We start from the raw sequence: 19,200 nt of genomic DNA on the forward strand, positions 1-19,200 counted from the left end.
AAGGGCAGTGAAGGGATTAAGCTCTACCTCCTGAGGAGGGGAGAGTCTCTATATCATTTGAATTCTTTATAAGAGAAAACTTCCGTTTTCCTTCCTTCCTTCCTTCCATTATTTATTAATATCAGTGTAGATGCAATATATGTATTTTGCGTTGTAGGTTATCCAATACTATACTATTTATTTTGTTGCTTAATTTGCTCCATCTTTTGTCTTTGGGACTTTTGGTGTCCTGTGTCCCTATGACATGCCCCCATTTTTTAAAGCAATTTTTGGTTACTGACACTTCAATATGCTTCAAATTCATCGTGAATTTTTCCTGCCCCTGCCCTAAATCAGCCATTTCTCCGACAGCCCTAGTTCCCTGTTACTGAAGAGTGATCTTTAGAAACCAAGATTTGGACACTGGATATGCTCATTGCTACTGGAGTGTCAGTAGCTTTGGGTCATTCCGGTGGAGAGAGCTAAGAATCATATGTATGTATACAATTCTATTATGATTATTTCTCTGGAGAGAGAGAGAGAGAGAGAGAGAGAGATGGATAGAGTGAGTTCAATCAATAGATTGATTGGGGGATCTAGATCTAGATAGATAGATAGATATATCCAAATAAACCTGAGTTCATGCTGAGGTCTCTAGCTCTAATCCAGCATCACAGAGTTCAGGGTTCTTTCTACCCTTCTGGGGAAGAACCCTTAAAAGGAACAATAATTTCTCCATGGTGATTCTAGATGAAATTCAATTTCTATAGGGTTACTAGAATTTAGAAGAAATACGTTTCTTCCAGCATGTTCCTTTCTATAATTGTCCTCGCAGCCTCTCTCACCCCATGACGCTTGAATACCAGCTCCGCTGTTCCACAGGAGCAGACCCTAAGAGGACAATTTGCTCCCACCCAGGTCTCCGCCATTCATTGTCAACACCTAGAGGGCAGCCCTGTTTTCCATATTTTATCCCAAGGCAGGCACATGGCAGGGACTGGGGCAGGGGCAACACCAGAACTAGTTTTGATTTTAGAACTAAAATAAAAACAAGATATTTTAATTAGAAATCAAAAGAATCCATTTTTGGTATGTACTGCTCTTTATAGTTTGACAAGAGCATTCACATCCATCGGCTCATTCAGGCTTCCTGACTCTCTGGTGAGGAGAGTAGACAAAAAGTTATTACCCCGTGTTACAGATGAGGAGATTGGGAAGAGGGTATAGAGTGATTTTTCCAGCTCATGTGGCCTCTAAGTGGCACTTGCCTGTCACGTTAATGCTCCAGGTGACTCTATTTGGGAGATCTGGCAAAAAGCTGTCACTAAGGAATTTATCCTAGCCACTCACACACTCTGGAGATTCCCTCTTAGTGCGAGTATTGCTGTTGACCTCCAATATTTTAGAAGACTAAGTGTGATGGAAACTGAACCCACAACAGGAGAGTCTGGGTCATCAGGTCTGTCCCTTAAATCAATGTTCATACACTCCCAGAGGTGCTTGGAAGGGCCACATCCTAGAAGCAGATGTGGCATTTGTGAGACCATAAAGTCTACCCCTCTGGGATAGTGTGGCTCAGACAGAGTGAGGGTTCCAGGGTACTGCACTACCAGTCCTTCGCCAAGGCCCACTCATGACAGTCGGTTTCCTTTAGCTCACTGTGCCAGCACCAATGTCACCATTTCCTGTGTTGTGCCATGGGAATGTTTGGAAAGCAGTGCCCTAAGGATTAGGTTCTAGGTAGAGAGTGGGAGAGTCTAGTTATTTCTCCTTGAGTCCCTCCCTGAGCCATCCTGGTGCTATCACAGTCTTGCTGAGCCTCCATAGCACATCAGTAATGTGAAAGGCCACCTTACCACTTTGCAACCTCAAGGAGGCAGCATGAAGAGTCCCCTAGTGCTACCGCCTTCTCCAAGACACTAAGACCGAGTGAGTGCTCAGCTCTGGACTCCCTGGGAATCCCTCAGCCAAGGGAAAGTTGGCAGGGCTCCGCCCAGGCTTGTGTTGGTGCCAGGCACTGCAGAACCTGCTCCCCAGTGCCAAGGCCCCTGAGGCCACAGAAGGGCTGAGCAGGGAAAATGTGATTGGCTCTCCCAGCTTAGGGAGAGGGGCCATAAAGAACTCAGGTAGAATTTGCTCAAGAGGGTGGGCGCACAGTACAGGAGAAGCTTTCTCTCAGCACCATGTCTCTGTGTCTTGGGCCCTGTTACTCAGCAGGAAAAGGACAAAGCCTTCAACCTCAGAGGGCAGCCCAGGTTTGAGAACCTGGCTCTCAGACAAAAACCAGGAGAAGAATGGCCAATGGGATCCCAGAAGGCTGACAAGACTCTCCTCCTGGCTTCTTTTGGTGCAGTATTTTTTCCTCTTGTCTCTGCTTCTGCTAAAGTTTCTTAAAAGTCATCCTGGGTCAAACACATGCACCTAGACCTTGCCAAGTTCTATTTTAATCAGTTACCAGCAAGTCAGACCCAGCTTCCTGCTCAGAAGGAACTCCAGAAGGTAGGCAGAACCAACCAGGCTGGGGAAGCTGTGTTGGACAACTTCCCCACCCCCAAGCCCTGAGGCTCTAGAGTTAAATAAAATGCCCAGTGACATTAGAGGCCCCTCTCCCCCGACCCTCTCTTAGACAGTTGGCAGGGTCATCTGCAGCTCCCCATTGCTAGGGAATCTTCTCCCTATCTCCTGGTGGTATGGAGGCCATGCCCTTGATGTTGGGCCAAAGAAGACATCAGACTGTCCCCTTGGAATCAAGACACCTTGCAAAGACCTGGTGCTCCAGGGCTTAAGGGCAGGTGGTGACAATTGTGTAGAGAGCTACAGGCAGGGCAGAAAGAGCTCTGCAGGCAAGCATTGGAAGGGGGCAGAGCTCTCAACCAGCCTCTCACCTGGGGTGACACTGCCACTACCACTGGAAGCTGCTGAGGTAGAGCTGAAACTGGAGGATGGTGGTAACAATGGGAGAAGGGACTGGCCCTGAAGCATCTTTTAAAAAAGACAACAGCCCACCTCATGAGAGGTGCTTGGGACCAAGAGCTTCCCCACTGCCCTGCATGGTGATGATATGTACCATGAAGAAAGAGTGAGGCAGAGTAAGGGACGATAGATAGTGACAAGGGCTGATATTTTAGACAGGGCGGTCAGAAAAGGGCTCCTGGATAAGGCACCATTTGAGTAGAAACCCAAAGGAAATCCAGGAGCAAGTTGCACATGGATAGCTGGGGACAGAACACTGCAGAAACAACAGCAGGTGCAAAGCCCCCAGAGATGTGATGGTTGGAGATAACGGGGGTAAGAAAAAGGCCACCATAGCTGCAGAAGAGTGAGGATTCAGGAGAAGTGACCTCGAGATCAAAGAGGTAGGCGGGCCCAGGTCACATAAGGCCTCTGGGTCCTCACAAGGAAGTGAGTTTTTCTTGGAGTAACATGAGAACCACTGAAGGTGTAGGGCAGGGGAGGAGCATGATCTGACTTTGAGTTTTAAAGAACCAGAGTGGCTGCTGTGAGGTGAAATGTGGCTGGATTCTGGATATATTTTGAATTTAGAGCAATAGGATTTCCTGATGAGCTGGAAGTGAGGGATAGTGAAACAAGATTCAGATGTTCAATCTTCTTGTCCAGGTCTAGAAGGATCTTCTCCTTGAGCTCAGAGAGAGGACCTCAGCACACAGACTCATTCAAGGCTCCTGGAGCCCAGCAGATGGAAGACAGACGCTAGCCACACTGTCCCTTAAGCCTGACTATGGCTTCTTTCCGCTTCAGAGAGATACCCACGGCCCTCCTCATACAACCTGCCCCAGGGCCTTACCTGACACCATCTCACCACCATAACCCTGTTTGACCAGGGAGAAGACCAACTTCTGCTGGTGGGCACAGTCGATGCATGCTTGCACGGCCTGCTGCAAGACCGCCGAGGGCCTCTCGGGCCCAAAGTGCTCGGGGAGCTGCTGCACCTTCCTCCTCTCCAGGTACGGCCCTGCATTGGCCTGCTTGTTGATGTAGAGACAGACTGTGGAAACAGAGACCCACAAAGCCCTCAGCATCGGTTGCATCATGCCAGGGGGCTGTTCCTGTGTGCATGGGGGATGCCTCAGCCGTGCCCCCTTGGCCCTCACCTTGGGAAAGCTGAAAAAGACAAAAGTGGTAGTGATTCTTCCCAACTTGAGAAATAAGAGAGGCCAGAGAGCCAATCACTCCGGACTTCCGGGCCTGCTCTCAAGAGAACCTCTTAGTTGGGAACAGATAGACAGGTGTGTCCCCTCTGATGTACTCAAGTCAGAATTGCAGACAATTATGGAGGCCCATGTGGACCATGTGTATAAATGTATTTCCATACCGGGCATGTACCCATACAAAATCTTCCTTCATCCTCCAAAGAATCTGTGAAGTTACACGTAATGTTTGCCAATTTTTTTTAGTTAACTTTCAATGAATGAAAAAAATTAAGACGATGCTGATTATTCCAAAGACTATAAATTCAATGAAATTCTAAAGAGAGTGTTATTTATAATCCCAGAGATGTATTACTCAGCTGCCCATTTAGGTGAGCCCGACCAATGGTCCCCACACTTTTAAAGTCATAAACCCCATCAGTATATTTGAGCACATGCCCCAAAATGTGTTTATTTATTTATAGGTTATATACATTCTTGACTGTTTTAATATATTTGCATGCATTTTAAAACATAATCAAGACATAGAGAATTTTAAAGAATGAGATAGAAATAAAAATTAATGATAGGTGTCAATATATTCTTCCCTATAGCAACGACGCCTCTTTTGTCTCCCCCTCACCCCTAGCCCAGGGTATGAGGATCTTACCTTGGGGGCCACTAGGGCAAAACGATGTCCAAAAAGGACTTAAAGAAGAGAACAACAGGATTTGGAAAGGATTAAACGGCAAAAACAAAGGGGAAGAAAGTTTTTATTCAGCACTTACTCTATTCCAGGCTCTTTGTATGTTTTATCTTGTGTGATTCTCAAGACAAGCCTGGGAGTGGGGTACGATTACTTCCTCCACTAATGAAGAAACTAATGAAGAACTGAGGCTTAATGGTCAGATGGCTGCTTTAAAGTCTAAAGTTTCATTAGTGGTGCAACAGGGATTTGGACCCAAGTCTTTGTGATGTCAAAATCTGCGTTCTTTCCCCTCCACCAGGCTGCCTTCTCTTTACTCATCCCAGATAATTATGGAAATCTAATCAATAAGGGACCTTTATGCCAGGCACTGTGCTAGGTAGGCAGATTCACAGGGTCCTTGGCTTCACGGAGCTGGGGGGCCAATTGGGAAGGCAGAGCTACTGGGAGCACTACAGGAAGCCATGCAGGACTGTCACTTCAAGACACCCTGAGGAGGTGCTAGGAGGGCCCATCCTGGGGACCCTGGCAGGAAAGTCAGTGAAGGCCTTCTGGAGCAAGGAATGCCTGAATTGAGATACACTGGAGGAGAAGGGCGACCAGAGAGAAGATTGTTCCAGATAGAGGGAAGGCAATATGTTGAAGCCCCAAGGGGAGGGGTTGGCTCTAGGGACTGAGAGAAGAGCCGTGAACTGCAGGGCTCTGTTGGCCACATAAACAAGTTTGGTTTCTTCCAAAGAGCAATGGGAGGGAAACTGATGGGGTTCACGTGAGTTAGGGGGTATGGGTGGCTTGTGATGAGGGGGAGAGTGTGTGTGAGAGAGAGAGATGTCATCCTACTGCAGGTACTCTTATAATAGAAATGTTTGCTGGCAGACATGAGAAAGACTGGACTGAACTCTATTCTGACTGGATTGGAGACAGCAGGTGGGATTAAGGGAAGTTAGGGTCCTTAGGAGACCTGGAAGCACAAACACAGGGATGGAAGTTCTCTCTAAGGTAAGCAGGCTCACTCTTGGTGCGAAGTAAACTTGGCTCTGTGAAGAGCCACCAAACTGGGCCACCAAACCCCCCTTTCTAGTCCCATCTTAAGAAAACCAGCTGAACCTGAGATGCATTGAAAACCAAGTTTCAAGTAATCCTATCTATGAGACACTTAAGCTAATGTTCTCAGAGAATTCGGTTGTCCTTCCTGCTGTCCAGCTAACACACTAAGTCCTTCATCGGAGCTATCTCAGTGGCAGCTCTCCAGTTCCAGTTCACAGAGTAACTGCTAGATGGCGTGCTGGCCATCACAGCCTTTAGAGGTCATTCAGCTGACCTACCTGTGAGAGCCTGTGGGGCCGCCAAGCTGGGTATGGTGGCTGCATCCTGAGGGATGGAACTGAGGTCGGGCTCCGGTGTGCTTCGTGGAGGCGAGAGGGCTAAAGGAGTCATAAGAACCCGAGACTTGAGCTGCAAGACAGAGCCCATTTGGTCAAGGAAAATCTGGAAATGCTCTCCACACTTGCCCCTAGTTTTTCCTGGACATCAGTTAACCATTGCTACTCTATCATTTTTCTACACCTTTCTATTGTGCAACTAAGGGGCTGAACTTCAGATTCAAGCTCATGATCAAAATTCATGAGTGTTTGGGGTCACACTCAGAGATCAGCTCTACACTCCACTCTTATGGTGGAGCCACCCAGGAAATGACTGTATCAGCCAATGAGTGTGGGAACACAAGAGGTATGAACGGTTGAGGCCTATGAGCCCTCTGAATGCAGGATGCAGGGCAGTTCCCAGGCTGCAAATCCCTAGAATCCTGTGGACAAGGCTTTCCCAACAGCAACCAGAGACTGATTCTGAAGCTCTCCTCAGTCTCTGCTCAGCTTTCTGCTCACATAGATCACTAGATCCTGCTGGGGAAAAAAGAGCAGAAACCATTTCTCCGAGAGGTTGACATACTGCTCAGTGTTTATTTCCAAAAGCAGAAACTGTCAAGGACAGCCTGAGTGTGGTCCTGAGTGTATTCTCTGGTGGTGAGAAGCAGCCGCCTTAAAGGACTCACTGGAAATCACAAAGGAGGAGCTGAGATTTGTTGTTATGGAATAAGATGGAGATGACTGGTTGGTTGATTATGTCAATGCCAACAAGTCACTCTCCGTACCAAGGTTTGACAGAAAATCGTCTAATCCTTGTTCACCATCAAAAAAATAATGAATAATTCAGTCACTTCTCCTCTTCACCACTGACCTGTCTGTCTTCTACTCCAGACCAGTTAAATCAATCTCTGGGAGTGGGACCAAGGCATCAGGAGTTTTAAAAAGTACTCAGATGATTCCAATACACAGTTAAGATTATGGGCCACTGCTCCAGTGCTTTTCAACTTTAAGATGCAATCAGTTACCTAGGGGGTCCTATGAAAATGTAGATTCTAAGTCAGAAAGTCTGGGGTGGGACCTGGGATTCAGCATTTCTAACAAGCTTCTAGGCACTGCTGATGCTGTAGTCTGTGGACCACACTTTGCGTAGCAAGGGTCTGCATTCTGTTGTTAATCATAGGCCGACCTCACCCATATCCTAACTTGCTTCCTGGATTTTTAAGATAGAATAATAGTAACAGTCATGGAAAAAAGTATTCTTACTGCTAATTATGCACTCATTCCACATTTATTCATGTCTTCACTCAACAAATATGTATTGAGTGGCTATTGCAAACCAGATACTCTTCTAGTTACTAGGGATACAACAGGAGAACAAATCAGACGAAAGTCTTTGTCCTCATGGAATTGAGGGTAAAATTGCTATTGGGGGTAATAGACAATAAGTAGAATAAATAAGTACGTGATATAGTATGTTAGAAGGTGATAATAGCTGGAGGTAAAAATAGAGAAGGGAGATGGAAGTTCAATTGAGGAGTTGTACTTTAGATTGAAATTTTTATATTGGACGGTTAGGGCACTCTTGGGCGACACTGCACAAAGATTTCAGGGAGATGAGGGAGCAAGTCATACCAGTGACTATGGGAAAAATATTCCAGTGAGTGAGACTATCAAGTGTAAACATCCTGAGACAGACGCATGCCTAGAGGGTTTATGCCTCTGTAGGGAAGCAAAAGTGATACTGGAGCGGTAACACAACCACAGGGCTTTGCAGGGCACTGTAAGTTCTTTGGCTTTTACTCTGGGTTCTTTAAAGCAGAGAAGCTACAGGATCTGACATTTTAACCATTGATTGATGTGTTGAGAAGACATGAAACGGGCAAAAATGAGAAGACCACTAATCTAGAGTAAATGAGAGATGATGGTAGGTTGGATTTTCATGACTGATAGCAGTGGAGGTGATGAGAGGTAGACAGAGGTAGAAAATCTACTTGAATAGATTTTCAAGGTAGAACAGCAGGACTTGACACACTGGTTGTGATGTGTGTGTGTGAAAGAAGTCAGATGGCTCTGAGGTTTGGGCCAGGAAAGCTGCAAGTGGAGTAAAGGGTTTTTTGGACAGAGGAGGGAGGAGTTGACTAGGGAAGACCAGAGGCTGTTTTTGGACATGTCAAAGTAGCAATGCCTATATCCAAATAGAGATGTTAAATAGGCAGGTGCATGCATGTCCTGGAGTACGGCCTTCTGAGGGAAAATCTAAAGGGAGACTTAATTTGAGAATCATCAATATAGAGCTGATATTTAAGGGCCATGATAATGGGTAAGATAATCAGAGAATAATAGAAGGAGTGTAGATGGAAAAGAGAAAAATCCAAGCACTAAGTCCTGCAAGACTCCTACATGAAGAGTCTTGGAGAGACAAGGAGGAACCAGCAAAAGAAACCAGGAAAGACATCCGGTGGGGTAGAAAGAAATCTGGGAGAGTATGGCCTTGTGGGAGCCAACTGAGAGAAAGTGTTTTACAAAGGAGAGTCAGCCATGTCAAGAGCTCTGATCACAAGGAAGACTAGATGTGTCCATTAGATGTAGCAACTTCTCAGCAAGAGTGGTAAGGCAGTGGATGGGATGAGAACCCGATTGAAATTATCTCAAAAGTAATGGGAAGAGAAGCACTGGGATCAACTTTTTCAAGAAGGCTTGTCTGGAAGGGGAGCCAAAAATTAGAGCAAGAAGGAAACGTTGGATCAAATAATGTTTGCCCCACGATGCGGTATCACCTCATACCCATTAGGATAGCTACTATCAAAACACAGATAAAAATAAAGTGTTGGCAAGGATGTGGAGAAATCAGAACACTTGTGCACTTGGTGGGAATATAAAATGGTGCAATATAGCAATTCCTCGAGAAATTTAAACTAGAATTGCCCAAGAATTCCATTTCTGGGTCTATAGCTAAAAGAATTGAAAGTGGGCTCTCCAAGAGGTATTTGTACACTCAAGTGCATAGCAGCACTAGTCACAATAGTCCATAAGGAAGCAACTACAATAGATAGATAGAGGGGGTATCTACACTCCAGGGAATACTATTTAGCCTTAAAAAGGAAGGGAATTCTGACACATGCTACATCATGGGTAAGACTTGAAGATATTTGCTAAGTGAAATAAGCCAGTCACAAAAAGTACATGATTCTACTAATTTAAGGTACCTAGAATAGTCAAATCCATTGAAACAGAAAGTAGAATAGTGTTTTCCAGGCTGGATGGGAGGAAGGAATGGGGAATTATTTGATGGGTATAGAGTTTTGGTTTTACAAGGTGAAGTTCTGGAGACTGAAAGCAGAACAATGTGAATACACTTAACATGACTGAACTGTGCTCTTAGAAATGGTTATGATGGTACATTTTATGTCATATGTCTTTTACCACAATTAAAAGATTTTAAAAAGATCCTTTAAGATTTTTTTTTGAGATGGGAAAGATGTGTTTTAATGCTGATGGAAATAATCCAATGGAGAGGGGGGAAGAAAGAATGATACAGGGGAGTGCTTGGAAAGCTGCGGGCATCAGGACTTTGAGTAGGTGAGAGGGGATGAGAGTTAGTGAATGGAGGCGGCGGGTGGGAGGGGTGTGTCAAGTCCGTGGAGAGAAACATGGACTTTTCATCTATTTTTATTATTTTATAAGTAGAGTATAATGGCCCAGATCCGGGCAGGGGGTAGGGGGGGTGGGGGGTGGGTGGATGTGGAGATGAGAACTTACAAAGGTCTCTTCTGTTGGCTTCTAGTTTCTCAGTGCAGGAGCTTGAGTGTGAGGATGGAGGAGGGCGTGTTAATGAACTAGGAGGGTGGGAGGAGTGGGGGAATAGGGTGTGGCTGCTGAGCAGCACTGAGGGTGCAGTGGGATGTGTGGAAACGAATTTAAATTCATTGAAATGAGTTTAAAATGAGATCAGTCAAAAGTGAGCATACTAGCTGCACAGGGCTGTATGGGCACAGAATCTGGGGCTCTTGCAAGGGACCCTACATTAGTCGGGAGCTATAGTCAACAACAGATTTCATCTTATCCTGTGTTTACCATTTGAAAAATTAAAGGGCTCACCACGTGGCCATCCTCTGTTAAATACTATAAAAATAATCTAAAAGAAACCTCACTGCTGGGAAGGAGTAGACCAGAAACCTGCTGTGACTCAGTCACCATGACTTTGGCACGCTTCCCTCACCCACCAAGGGTGACAAGGGCTATCATTACCCTGCCTGTTCTCACAGGTCCTGCACCAAGGGTCCCTCTGATGGTCCTTCTAGGAATGATATGCTGCCCTGCATGGCTTGTGGTAGAAAGGCTGGTGGGGGCAGTCCCCAAGGATCGTGGACAGCGGGCTCTAGAAGGACCTTGGCTAAATCCTCCTTCACAGGGTTAAAGCCCTCCCACCAATGCACAGATAATGATGTTGGTTGCGAAAAAGCAAGATTTGGCAAGTTGTCATTCCACCCCCGCTCCCCGCCCCCACGGTCTTTAAGTAAACCACACAAAGATCCTCATGATCCTTCCCTGGAAGGATGGTGATGTGACAATGGTGATGATGGTGAGGAGAGTGCTGGCAGCTAAGACAGATGACCAGATACCGCTTACCACTCATATTAAGCATTGTCACAACCCTAACATCTAATGCTTGCTCACTATTTTCATATTTACTAGAAAAGGATCTGTTCATTGAACCCACCTCCAGTGAAGTAACACAATTATAGTTGGCTGCTACCTCTGCCCCTCATTTCTGCCCAGATAAAGCAACTGAAGGAATTAGAATAAGTCAGCTGGTCGCAGGGCAAACCGTCTGCATTCATCTAACCCCTAAAACAACCATCAGGACTTTTGAACAAAGAAGACATCTCATGCAACTCTGGGTGGTATGTGCCTTTGTAAAAATCGTTCTCGGTAAGAGAATAAATCATCAGTAGGAATACTTTTGACCCAGCATTCTGAAATTTCTATCTCATTGCCTAATATAAAGGAAAAATCCTGGCTTAGGAAAGGGAGTCACATATGATTTGAGAAGGGCCTAAAGTAGAAATGAGCCCATTGGCTAGGAATGTCCCTTGGTGTGATGTGGGTCCTTCTCTGTCAGTGCCTCTTCTGTGTGTGGAATGAGGGGCTCTCTGTATGCCCCAACATATCCAAGCTATTATCCTGCAAGGCATTTGTCTTTGCAATTGCTGTTTTCTTTTATTGTTTTTTTTTTTTAATGGACAAAATAAAACAGAATGCTCCTATCTTGGTTTCTTTTCTTTTTTTTTTTTTTTAAGATTTTATTTATTCACTCATGAGAGACAGAGAGAGAGGCAGAGACATAGACAGAGGGAGAAGCAGACTCCCTGGAAGAAGCTCGAGGTGGGACTCGATCCCAGATCCCAGGATCACACCTTGAGCCAAAGGCAGACATATAACCGCGGAGCCACCCCGGCGTCCCCCTATCCTGATTTCTAATACCATGCTTCAATAAAAGGTACAAGGGCTCCCTAGAGAAATGGTTGATTTTAGGGGATCCTATGACAAGGGCAGGAAATCTACAAGATGTGCCTAGGGCATCTTGTCCCAGAAAGTAAGAAAGTACTAAACACACACACAAACACACACACACACACACACACACACACACAATGATGACGGTAGGTCATAGGAACACAGGAGTCAATTGAAAGAGCTTCCCGTGTCCAAATCTGGAGAATATGGGCAACAAGTAATGAGTAATGGGTTATGATTCCAAGTATATAATAAATATATCCATGACTCCATACTGATTTAACTGAACGAATGACTAACTAAATACCTGGAGGAGACTAGACCTCTTATGCATAAATATTCCAAACAGTTTATTGTGGAGCATAACTTCCCACTCCTTAAGTGTGGGCTGCACATGGTGACTTCCTTCCATAAAGGACAGTATGGAAATGGGGGAAAAGTAACTTTATAGTGGAGAAACCTGTCAAACGCTACCTCAAGCAGGCGCTCAAGGTCACCATCCACAGTGATAAGTCATGTTGATAGCAGGCACCCTTGATGTGGCATGATGGGAATAGCCCCTTTCCTTGGGAATCTCCTTCCCCTCAAACCCATAACCCCAGTCTAATCATTAGAAAAACATCGGACAAACTCAAGTTATACAAATTTTACAAAACGCTTGACCCATACTCTGCAAAACTGCCAATGTCATCAAAAACAAAGGAAGTCTGAGAAACTTTCACAGCCCAGAGGAGCCTAAAGAGACGAGATGACTAAATGTTAATGTGATATCATGGCTAGATCCTGGAACAGAATAGGGAAAAACTGATGAATCTGAATAAAATAGGGATATGGTTTAATAATGATGTATTATTACTGGTTCACTAGTTGAGACAAATGTATCGCAGTAACATAAAATGTTAACAATAGAGGAAACTAGGTATGGGGCAGATAAGAATTCTCTCTTTTACCTTTGCAACTCTCCTGTAAATCTAGAACTATTCTAAAATATAGTTTATTTTTAAAGTATCGAAAACAGGATCTGGCAATAAACTGGGTAAAATGGAAAGGAAGAAGGAAGGAGAAGCCTCTTTCTTGGAAGCATAAGGCTAGAGGGAGATTAGGTGCCCAGGACGCCGTGCTCTGACATATATTGGAGCTAAGCCTTGGCCTTCAAAGCCAGCAGCTCTATACAGATGCTGGCAAAAAGTTGGCACCTTCAACCCGAAATTCAAAACCTCAATCAAAAGGGTGTGATGACTCCTCATCCAGGGCGTGGTTGCCAGCAGCTGCCCGAGGGGTTGTGCTTCGCTGGGGTAGAGTATCGTGGTGGGTGACGCAGAAGAGTGAAGAGTCGGCCCCTGCCAGCTGGCGTCTCCATCAAAGGGGGTTGGGGAATGTGGGAGTAGCTCATCTTTCTTTTCCATTTACAGATCCAAAATAAGGGGCTGGAGAGTTTCTTGCTCCAGCTGTCTTTGGGGGGAGACCTTCTCTAAGATATTTGATAGAGAATCACTGGAAAGAGTTGGGGAAGGGGAGGGTTTGTTTGCAAACTGAGGTGTGTGGCCAGGGAACACTAATGGAGAAGGGGTTAGTTGATGCAAAAATTGAAGGGTTTTTCTATAAATATGCAATTGTGCCACAGAGAATGTGTTTGGGGGAGTAGGATGTGCAGACACTGCCTGTACATCGGCAGAGATGGACCAACAAAGCAAAATTTAAAAATAAGTCAGGAGTGACAGTGGGCACATACACTGGGACACTGGCTTTTGGATCTGGGCTCAAAGTCCAGCTCAGCCGTTTACCAGGAGGGGCTCTCATTACTTAGGATTTTGGAGCCTGCCTGTCCTTACCTGTGTGAGGATAATAATATCTCCTCACAGGGATGTGGCAGGATGTGAGTGTAAACATTCAGCATAGGGCTATAGCACAGAGTGAGGACTCAATAAATGTTCATCATCACTACTGCTAATAGTACTGGGGGAGGACATGACCAGAAGGAGAGGACCCACATTTCCTCCCCTGGGAAATGGACACTGAGAACCGGTATGCTAAAGAGACGAGATGACTAAATGTTAATGTGATATCATGGCTAGATCCTTTCAGTCATCAGTTACACATCACTCACGCCCTGCAGGGCAGTGGCTGCAACATGGGGCATAGAGGCAGGACTAGGGTTGGAATCCTGGGTCTGCCACCAACTCACATGGGACTCTGAGCAACTCATTCAGTGCTTCTGGGCTTCATCTTCCAAAGCCATTAGATTGGGCAGATTGTTGGTTTCTAAATTCTCTTCCAATCCAGAATGTGTATATACCCTGCATTAGACTACTTTCAGAAACATTAAAGCACTTGAGACCAAAAAAACCAGTGTCCGTGCCATATTTTGAATGTTGATTAGAAGAAATGTGGCATCCTAAATTTCTTTGGAATTCTGTTTCTGGAAATACAGAAAACCAGGTTCTTGGGATCAATTGAAAACAATCATAAATAATGGATAAAGTGTAAGATTTATAAAAGTATAGAGGAACTGACAATATATAAAGAATTATCAGGCCAGGAGCACCTGGGTGGCTCAGTCAGTTAAGTGTCCAACTCTTGATTTTAGCTCAGGTCACGATCTCAGGGTCCTGGGATCGAGCCCTGCATCAGGCTCCACGCTCAGAAGGACAAGGCTGCTTGTCCTTCTCCCTCTGCTCCTTTCCCACTCTATCTCTCTACTAAATAAATAAAATCTTTTAAAAAATTATCAGGCCAAAATATAAGTGAAATGTAGGCCTTGGGAATTGCTACGGAGCTCAGGGCTCATCCAAAGGGCTATAACCTCAGGGAAGAGCGAGACAGTTGTAAATTTGTCCCACTCGACCCGACCCTCGCTCACACCTGACAATGAAGAAAGTTGCCTTAATGTTGGGGTAGAGGAGCATGCAGATCTCCGAAAAGATACTTCCATAAGCCAAATAGTCATACAATATAAAACAGAGTGCTTAAATTTCAATGAGTAGGGAAAAAAAAATACTAAAAGAAAAAAACAGAAAAAAAATCCAAAAGAAGCCAGGAAAGATGGGTAAAAGGAACAAAGGATGAATGGACAAATTGCATACACAAAATAAGACATGCGCAAACCCAAATTTATCAGTAATCTCTTTAAACATAAATGGACTAAATGCCTAGTTAAAAGACAAAGATTATCCTGTTACTGGATATTAGGAGTTGAAATGTGTCCCCCAAAATGATGTTGAAGCCCTAACCCCCCCAGGACCTGTGAATGTGACCTTATTTGGAAATAGGATCTTTGCTGATGATCAATTTAAAATGAGGACATTGGGGTGGGCCCTCATCCAATATGACTGTGTCCTTGTAGAGGGAGAAATGTGGACAGAGACAGACAAGTGAGAGGGAAGACAACAGGAAGATGGAGGAAGGACACCATCTATGAGACCATGATCTTGGACTTCTAGCTTCCAGAACTGTGAGACAATAAATTTGTTATTTAAGCCACTTCATTTGTTGTACTTTGTGACAGCAGCCCTAGGAACGCAATAATATACCACATTAAAAAAAAAAAAAATCATGTTCGCCCTCTCTTCCTCCCCCCCCCCCCTTACTTGAGGATAGTTTTGTCCAAGTACCTGCCATAGCTTTTCTTGGGGGGACATACCTCCTTTAGACTCTTTCTCCACACAAAACTCCCTCAGGGTTCTGGGGAGATGCTGTGAGGAGCAGGCTTCGGGAAAACTGAATACCTCACTGTGTTTAACCTCAGACTTTAGTCTAAAAACTTGCCTGTTGGAAATGCAAATCAGCTCCAACAACAAGAAGCTTGTAGCCAATGACCTAATTCCATTCCTAGGAGTCAGCCTGTTTCTGGGTCCACCCATACCTTTTCCTCCCTGCACTTGGGGGAGAGATGAAACACCTAAGGGATGGAGGGGCCGCTATCCTTCGGCCTTGAGACCTGCTTTGGCAACATGTCTCTCAGTTAAATCTGAGATCCTGGCTAAGCTTTCTCTGAATTAAAACTTCCCTGGGAAAATAAAACCACCCCAATACTGCCTACATCACAACGAAGACAGAAGGGGGTGCTTGAAGGTAGGAAGGCCAGCTCTCTAATGCCTTTCAGAGGTGCAAACAGGGTGGGGATAAGGTGAGGATGCTGGAGTTTTCTCCCACCCTCTCTGTGCTGGGTTCAGATTCTCCTCTGGACCCAGAGAGCCCCTGCAACTGGTGAAGTTCTTTCCTGCTTTGTCGAGGGCAGGAAAGAATGGCTTAGTTTCCTCCTGACAGGGGGAAGCTGAGAGAGGAGACCATGAACCCAGCACTCCAGGGTACGGAGAGAGAAAGAAGTAAAGGGAAAACAAAAAACACCATCACTGGAGAAAGTGAAATTCAGAGAAGTGGCTCTATGTCTGAGGATTCTTTAATGGAATGCTGGGCACTCTGCCCTATGACCCCAGCAATTTTGAGTAGAGACCACACATTTCAAGGAATGCTTGTTGTGATTGGGTTTTTTACAGAAATTGGTGAGGAGGCCAAATTCTCTGCATCAGCGGGTGTAGGGTCGGCCCTGCAGATGGGAGAGGAAACAGGGCACATCCAGTTACAGGATTGAGTGTTTAGAGGAACTCAAGGCAGTGGCAAGCTGGGCCTGGTCCACAAAGAATGACTAAACATTTTCAGGAATATTGCACATTGTTTGTTAAACACAGTGATCGTTAAACATTAAAGTGTATACACGTACAGAGTATTAATTTAAAATATGTTAAAAACAAAGGGAATAGCTAGTCAAAACTCACCACTTTCAAAGTATTTTATTGTGGCACCCCTATGGATGTACAGACGCAGGAGTGCGGTGCCCCACTTCTCTTACCAGTGCCATGTCTGGGGATGTCATCCCAGTGCCTTGAAATGGGACATGTTGGGAATATTTACACCTTGGAAATTGTTGAATGCTACAAATTAGGGCTGAATTTACTATTTTGTTGACTTACAGACTTAAGAAAGTGATGGAGAAAATGTTAAACACACAAATTCACCTTAAAATATGCCTTGTCTGTGGCTGTTACACCATGAATAGCACAAAAAGAAAAAGAAAGAAAGAAAGAAAGAAAGAAAGAAAGAAAGAAAGAAAGAAAGAAAGAAGAGAAAAAAGCCCAACCCCAAACTGAACTCTTTTTTGTTTTCACTATCATCCAGTTCAGTGAAGAAGTCAATCACATTCTCCACAAAGGAGCAAAATTCCAACATACAACTTCACTGCTTACATTTCTTTTACTTCTTAACATAATTGAAAATATCAAGTAGCATTCATGTTGGAGTTACACTCGGGATGCTGGTGGGGAAACCTTACCCAGCTTACCAGGGCATCCCAGCCACCACTGAGCCTCAACCTTGGCTCCTGCTCCAGCCCTGCGGTGGGGGGTAGAGGGTAACAGAAAAACCACAGGAGAGACTGTCCCTACCCCGAGTGAGACAGTTCCTACCCCGAGTGCTTAAGCATTGCTGTGCTTGTGCAATGATTCTCCCCCACAGGGCACAGGTGGCTTGCCACCCCGACCGTCAGCAAGGGAGGACCTTGAAGAGAAGCACAGGAAGGCTTGGAGACATCTATCCTTCCCTTGCATGCAGTATCAAGCTACGGGCGGTATTCAGGAGGATGGCTCCAAGACAATACAAGATCTGGATAATCAAAGAACACTGAAGCCAATTCAACAGTTCTCATGAAAACACATTCGAGAAAGCGGCTTTAAGCGAGTGTTAGAACAAACAAAATCCTTTCTACTTAAGTTCGAACATTCTCTTAATTGACGCTTTTGTGAATTTGACTTCCTTGTTACACAACGCCAAGAACACACACTTTCTGGTGGGGAGGTAGGTGCAGGGGCGGGAAGGATGGCAATAAAAAAAGAAGGAAATAAAACATAATGTTACATTACTTACGCTTATTAGAAAAAGCACTCTATAGCATGAATTTTTAGTTAACAGAAGAACTTAGCAGAGGCTGCTTGTTATCCCCAAATATCCATGCTTTCTTCTTTCTTTCTTTATTAGTGGGATCCCGGAATTTTAGCTGGTCACCTGGTCACCCAGCATGGGCATTTCCTCATCTCCTTTGGTGCTAGGTGTGGCCAGGGGACTAGGTTCTGGCCAGTGAGATGCAAATGTAAGAGGTGTGTGCAGCTTTGAGGGTTGAGTCCTTAAAGGGGACAAGACATGCCTCCAATACCTCTGCCCCCCATTCCACTGGTGAGACAAGTGGAGTAGCGGGAACTGGAGGAGCCATTGTAGAGCATGAGGTCGGGACTTTGTGTTAAGGAGCGCCCGGGGGGCTCAGTCGGTTAAGTGTCCAACTCTCGATTTCAGCTCAGGTCCTGATCTCAGGGTCCTGGGATGAGCCCCACATCGTGTTGGGCCCCGAGCTCGGTGGGGACTCTGCTTCTCTCTCTCTCCCTCTGCCCCTCCCCCTGGACTCTCTCTCTCTCTCTCCAGAATAAATCTAAGAAAGAAAAAAAAAAAAAAGAGTAGCAGAGCAACAACAGAGAGGGAGCCTGAGTCCCCAACACCATGGAGGCATCATATCATCCTTAGATGGGCTTCCCAGACTTTAATCCAAGAAGAAGTTAGCTTCTATCTTCTTAAAGCCACTGTTGTTTGGCCTCTGTTACAGCAGCTGGATTTGTATTCTGAATGATACAATTACCAACATTTTAGACCATGGTAACCATTTGTTTTTAGTATTTTAGGGATGATATTCTTTTGAAACATGTTACACTTTTCGAAGCTCATTAAACAGCAGACGGAACATAATTTACCCTTTTTTGGAGAGAGTAAATGGGAAAGCATAATTAGTATTCTGAGCAATAAAACAAAGAGATTGCCAAGGTCTAGAGGACTGCTGGCCCATCAGTAAGTGGCCTCAGGCTGTGGGACTTGGTTCATTCATACCTAATTCCTGCAGGTTTTTCTGACTCCCCTCATTATCAGGGGTCAAATAAGAAACTACACACAAAGTGCTTTGGCCCAGAGCCTCAAACAAGGAATGTTACCTATGACTGTTATTGCTATTATTATTATTATTATTATTATTATTATTATGTAGGGGGACAAACAGCTATTTTTAAAACCTAGCACTTTTTTTCTTCCTATTTAAATCATAATCCCAATCATAAAGACACAGAAGCTGGAAATCCCACTGTTCGGTGACATTACAATCAGCTGCATCTACAGAATGGAAGCTAGAGTTTCTCCTTGATGTAGACCCTCTCTGTTTATCTCTTTCAAAAGACCTTAATGGTCTTTGTAGCCAAGAAATATAAGGAAAATCTATCTGTTGACCTTGTGTTGTCTCTGAACTAAACCAGCAGCAGATGCTTCAAACTGAGATGTAAATTCTGTTCCGTAATGAAGAAGTCTGTTTTCAAGGCAGTCAGCGTATGGCTTTTCAGAGAAAATATGAGGTTAAGAGGTTTTTGCTTCCTTCAACTGGGGTGAGAAGGGGGCATAAGGC

At 44.8% G+C, this 19,200-nt stretch overlaps 1 protein-coding gene across 4 annotated transcripts in view; it reads right to left on the reverse strand.

Moving 5' to 3' along the window:
• The window catches only part of SCML4 (Scm polycomb group protein like 4), a 105,926-nt gene that overhangs the window by 35,822 nt on the left and 50,904 nt on the right, over nucleotides 1-19,200 (reverse strand). For all 4 annotated transcript variants that reach the window (XM_038554870.1, XM_038554869.1, XM_038554871.1 and 1 more), the window contains 2 exons: nucleotides 6,159-6,288; nucleotides 3,785-3,985 (listed from right to left, as the gene is read on the reverse strand). In XM_038554870.1, coding sequence (XP_038410798.1) covers nucleotides 3,785-3,985; nucleotides 6,159-6,288 — 331 coding nt within the window. The remainder of the gene's footprint in view (nucleotides 1-3,784; nucleotides 3,986-6,158; nucleotides 6,289-19,200) is intronic.

This window comes from Canis lupus, chromosome 12, assembly GCF_011100685.1.
Source record: "Canis lupus familiaris isolate Mischka breed German Shepherd chromosome 12, alternate assembly UU_Cfam_GSD_1.0, whole genome shotgun sequence".
NCBI lineage: Eukaryota > Metazoa > Chordata > Mammalia > Carnivora > Canidae > Canis > Canis lupus.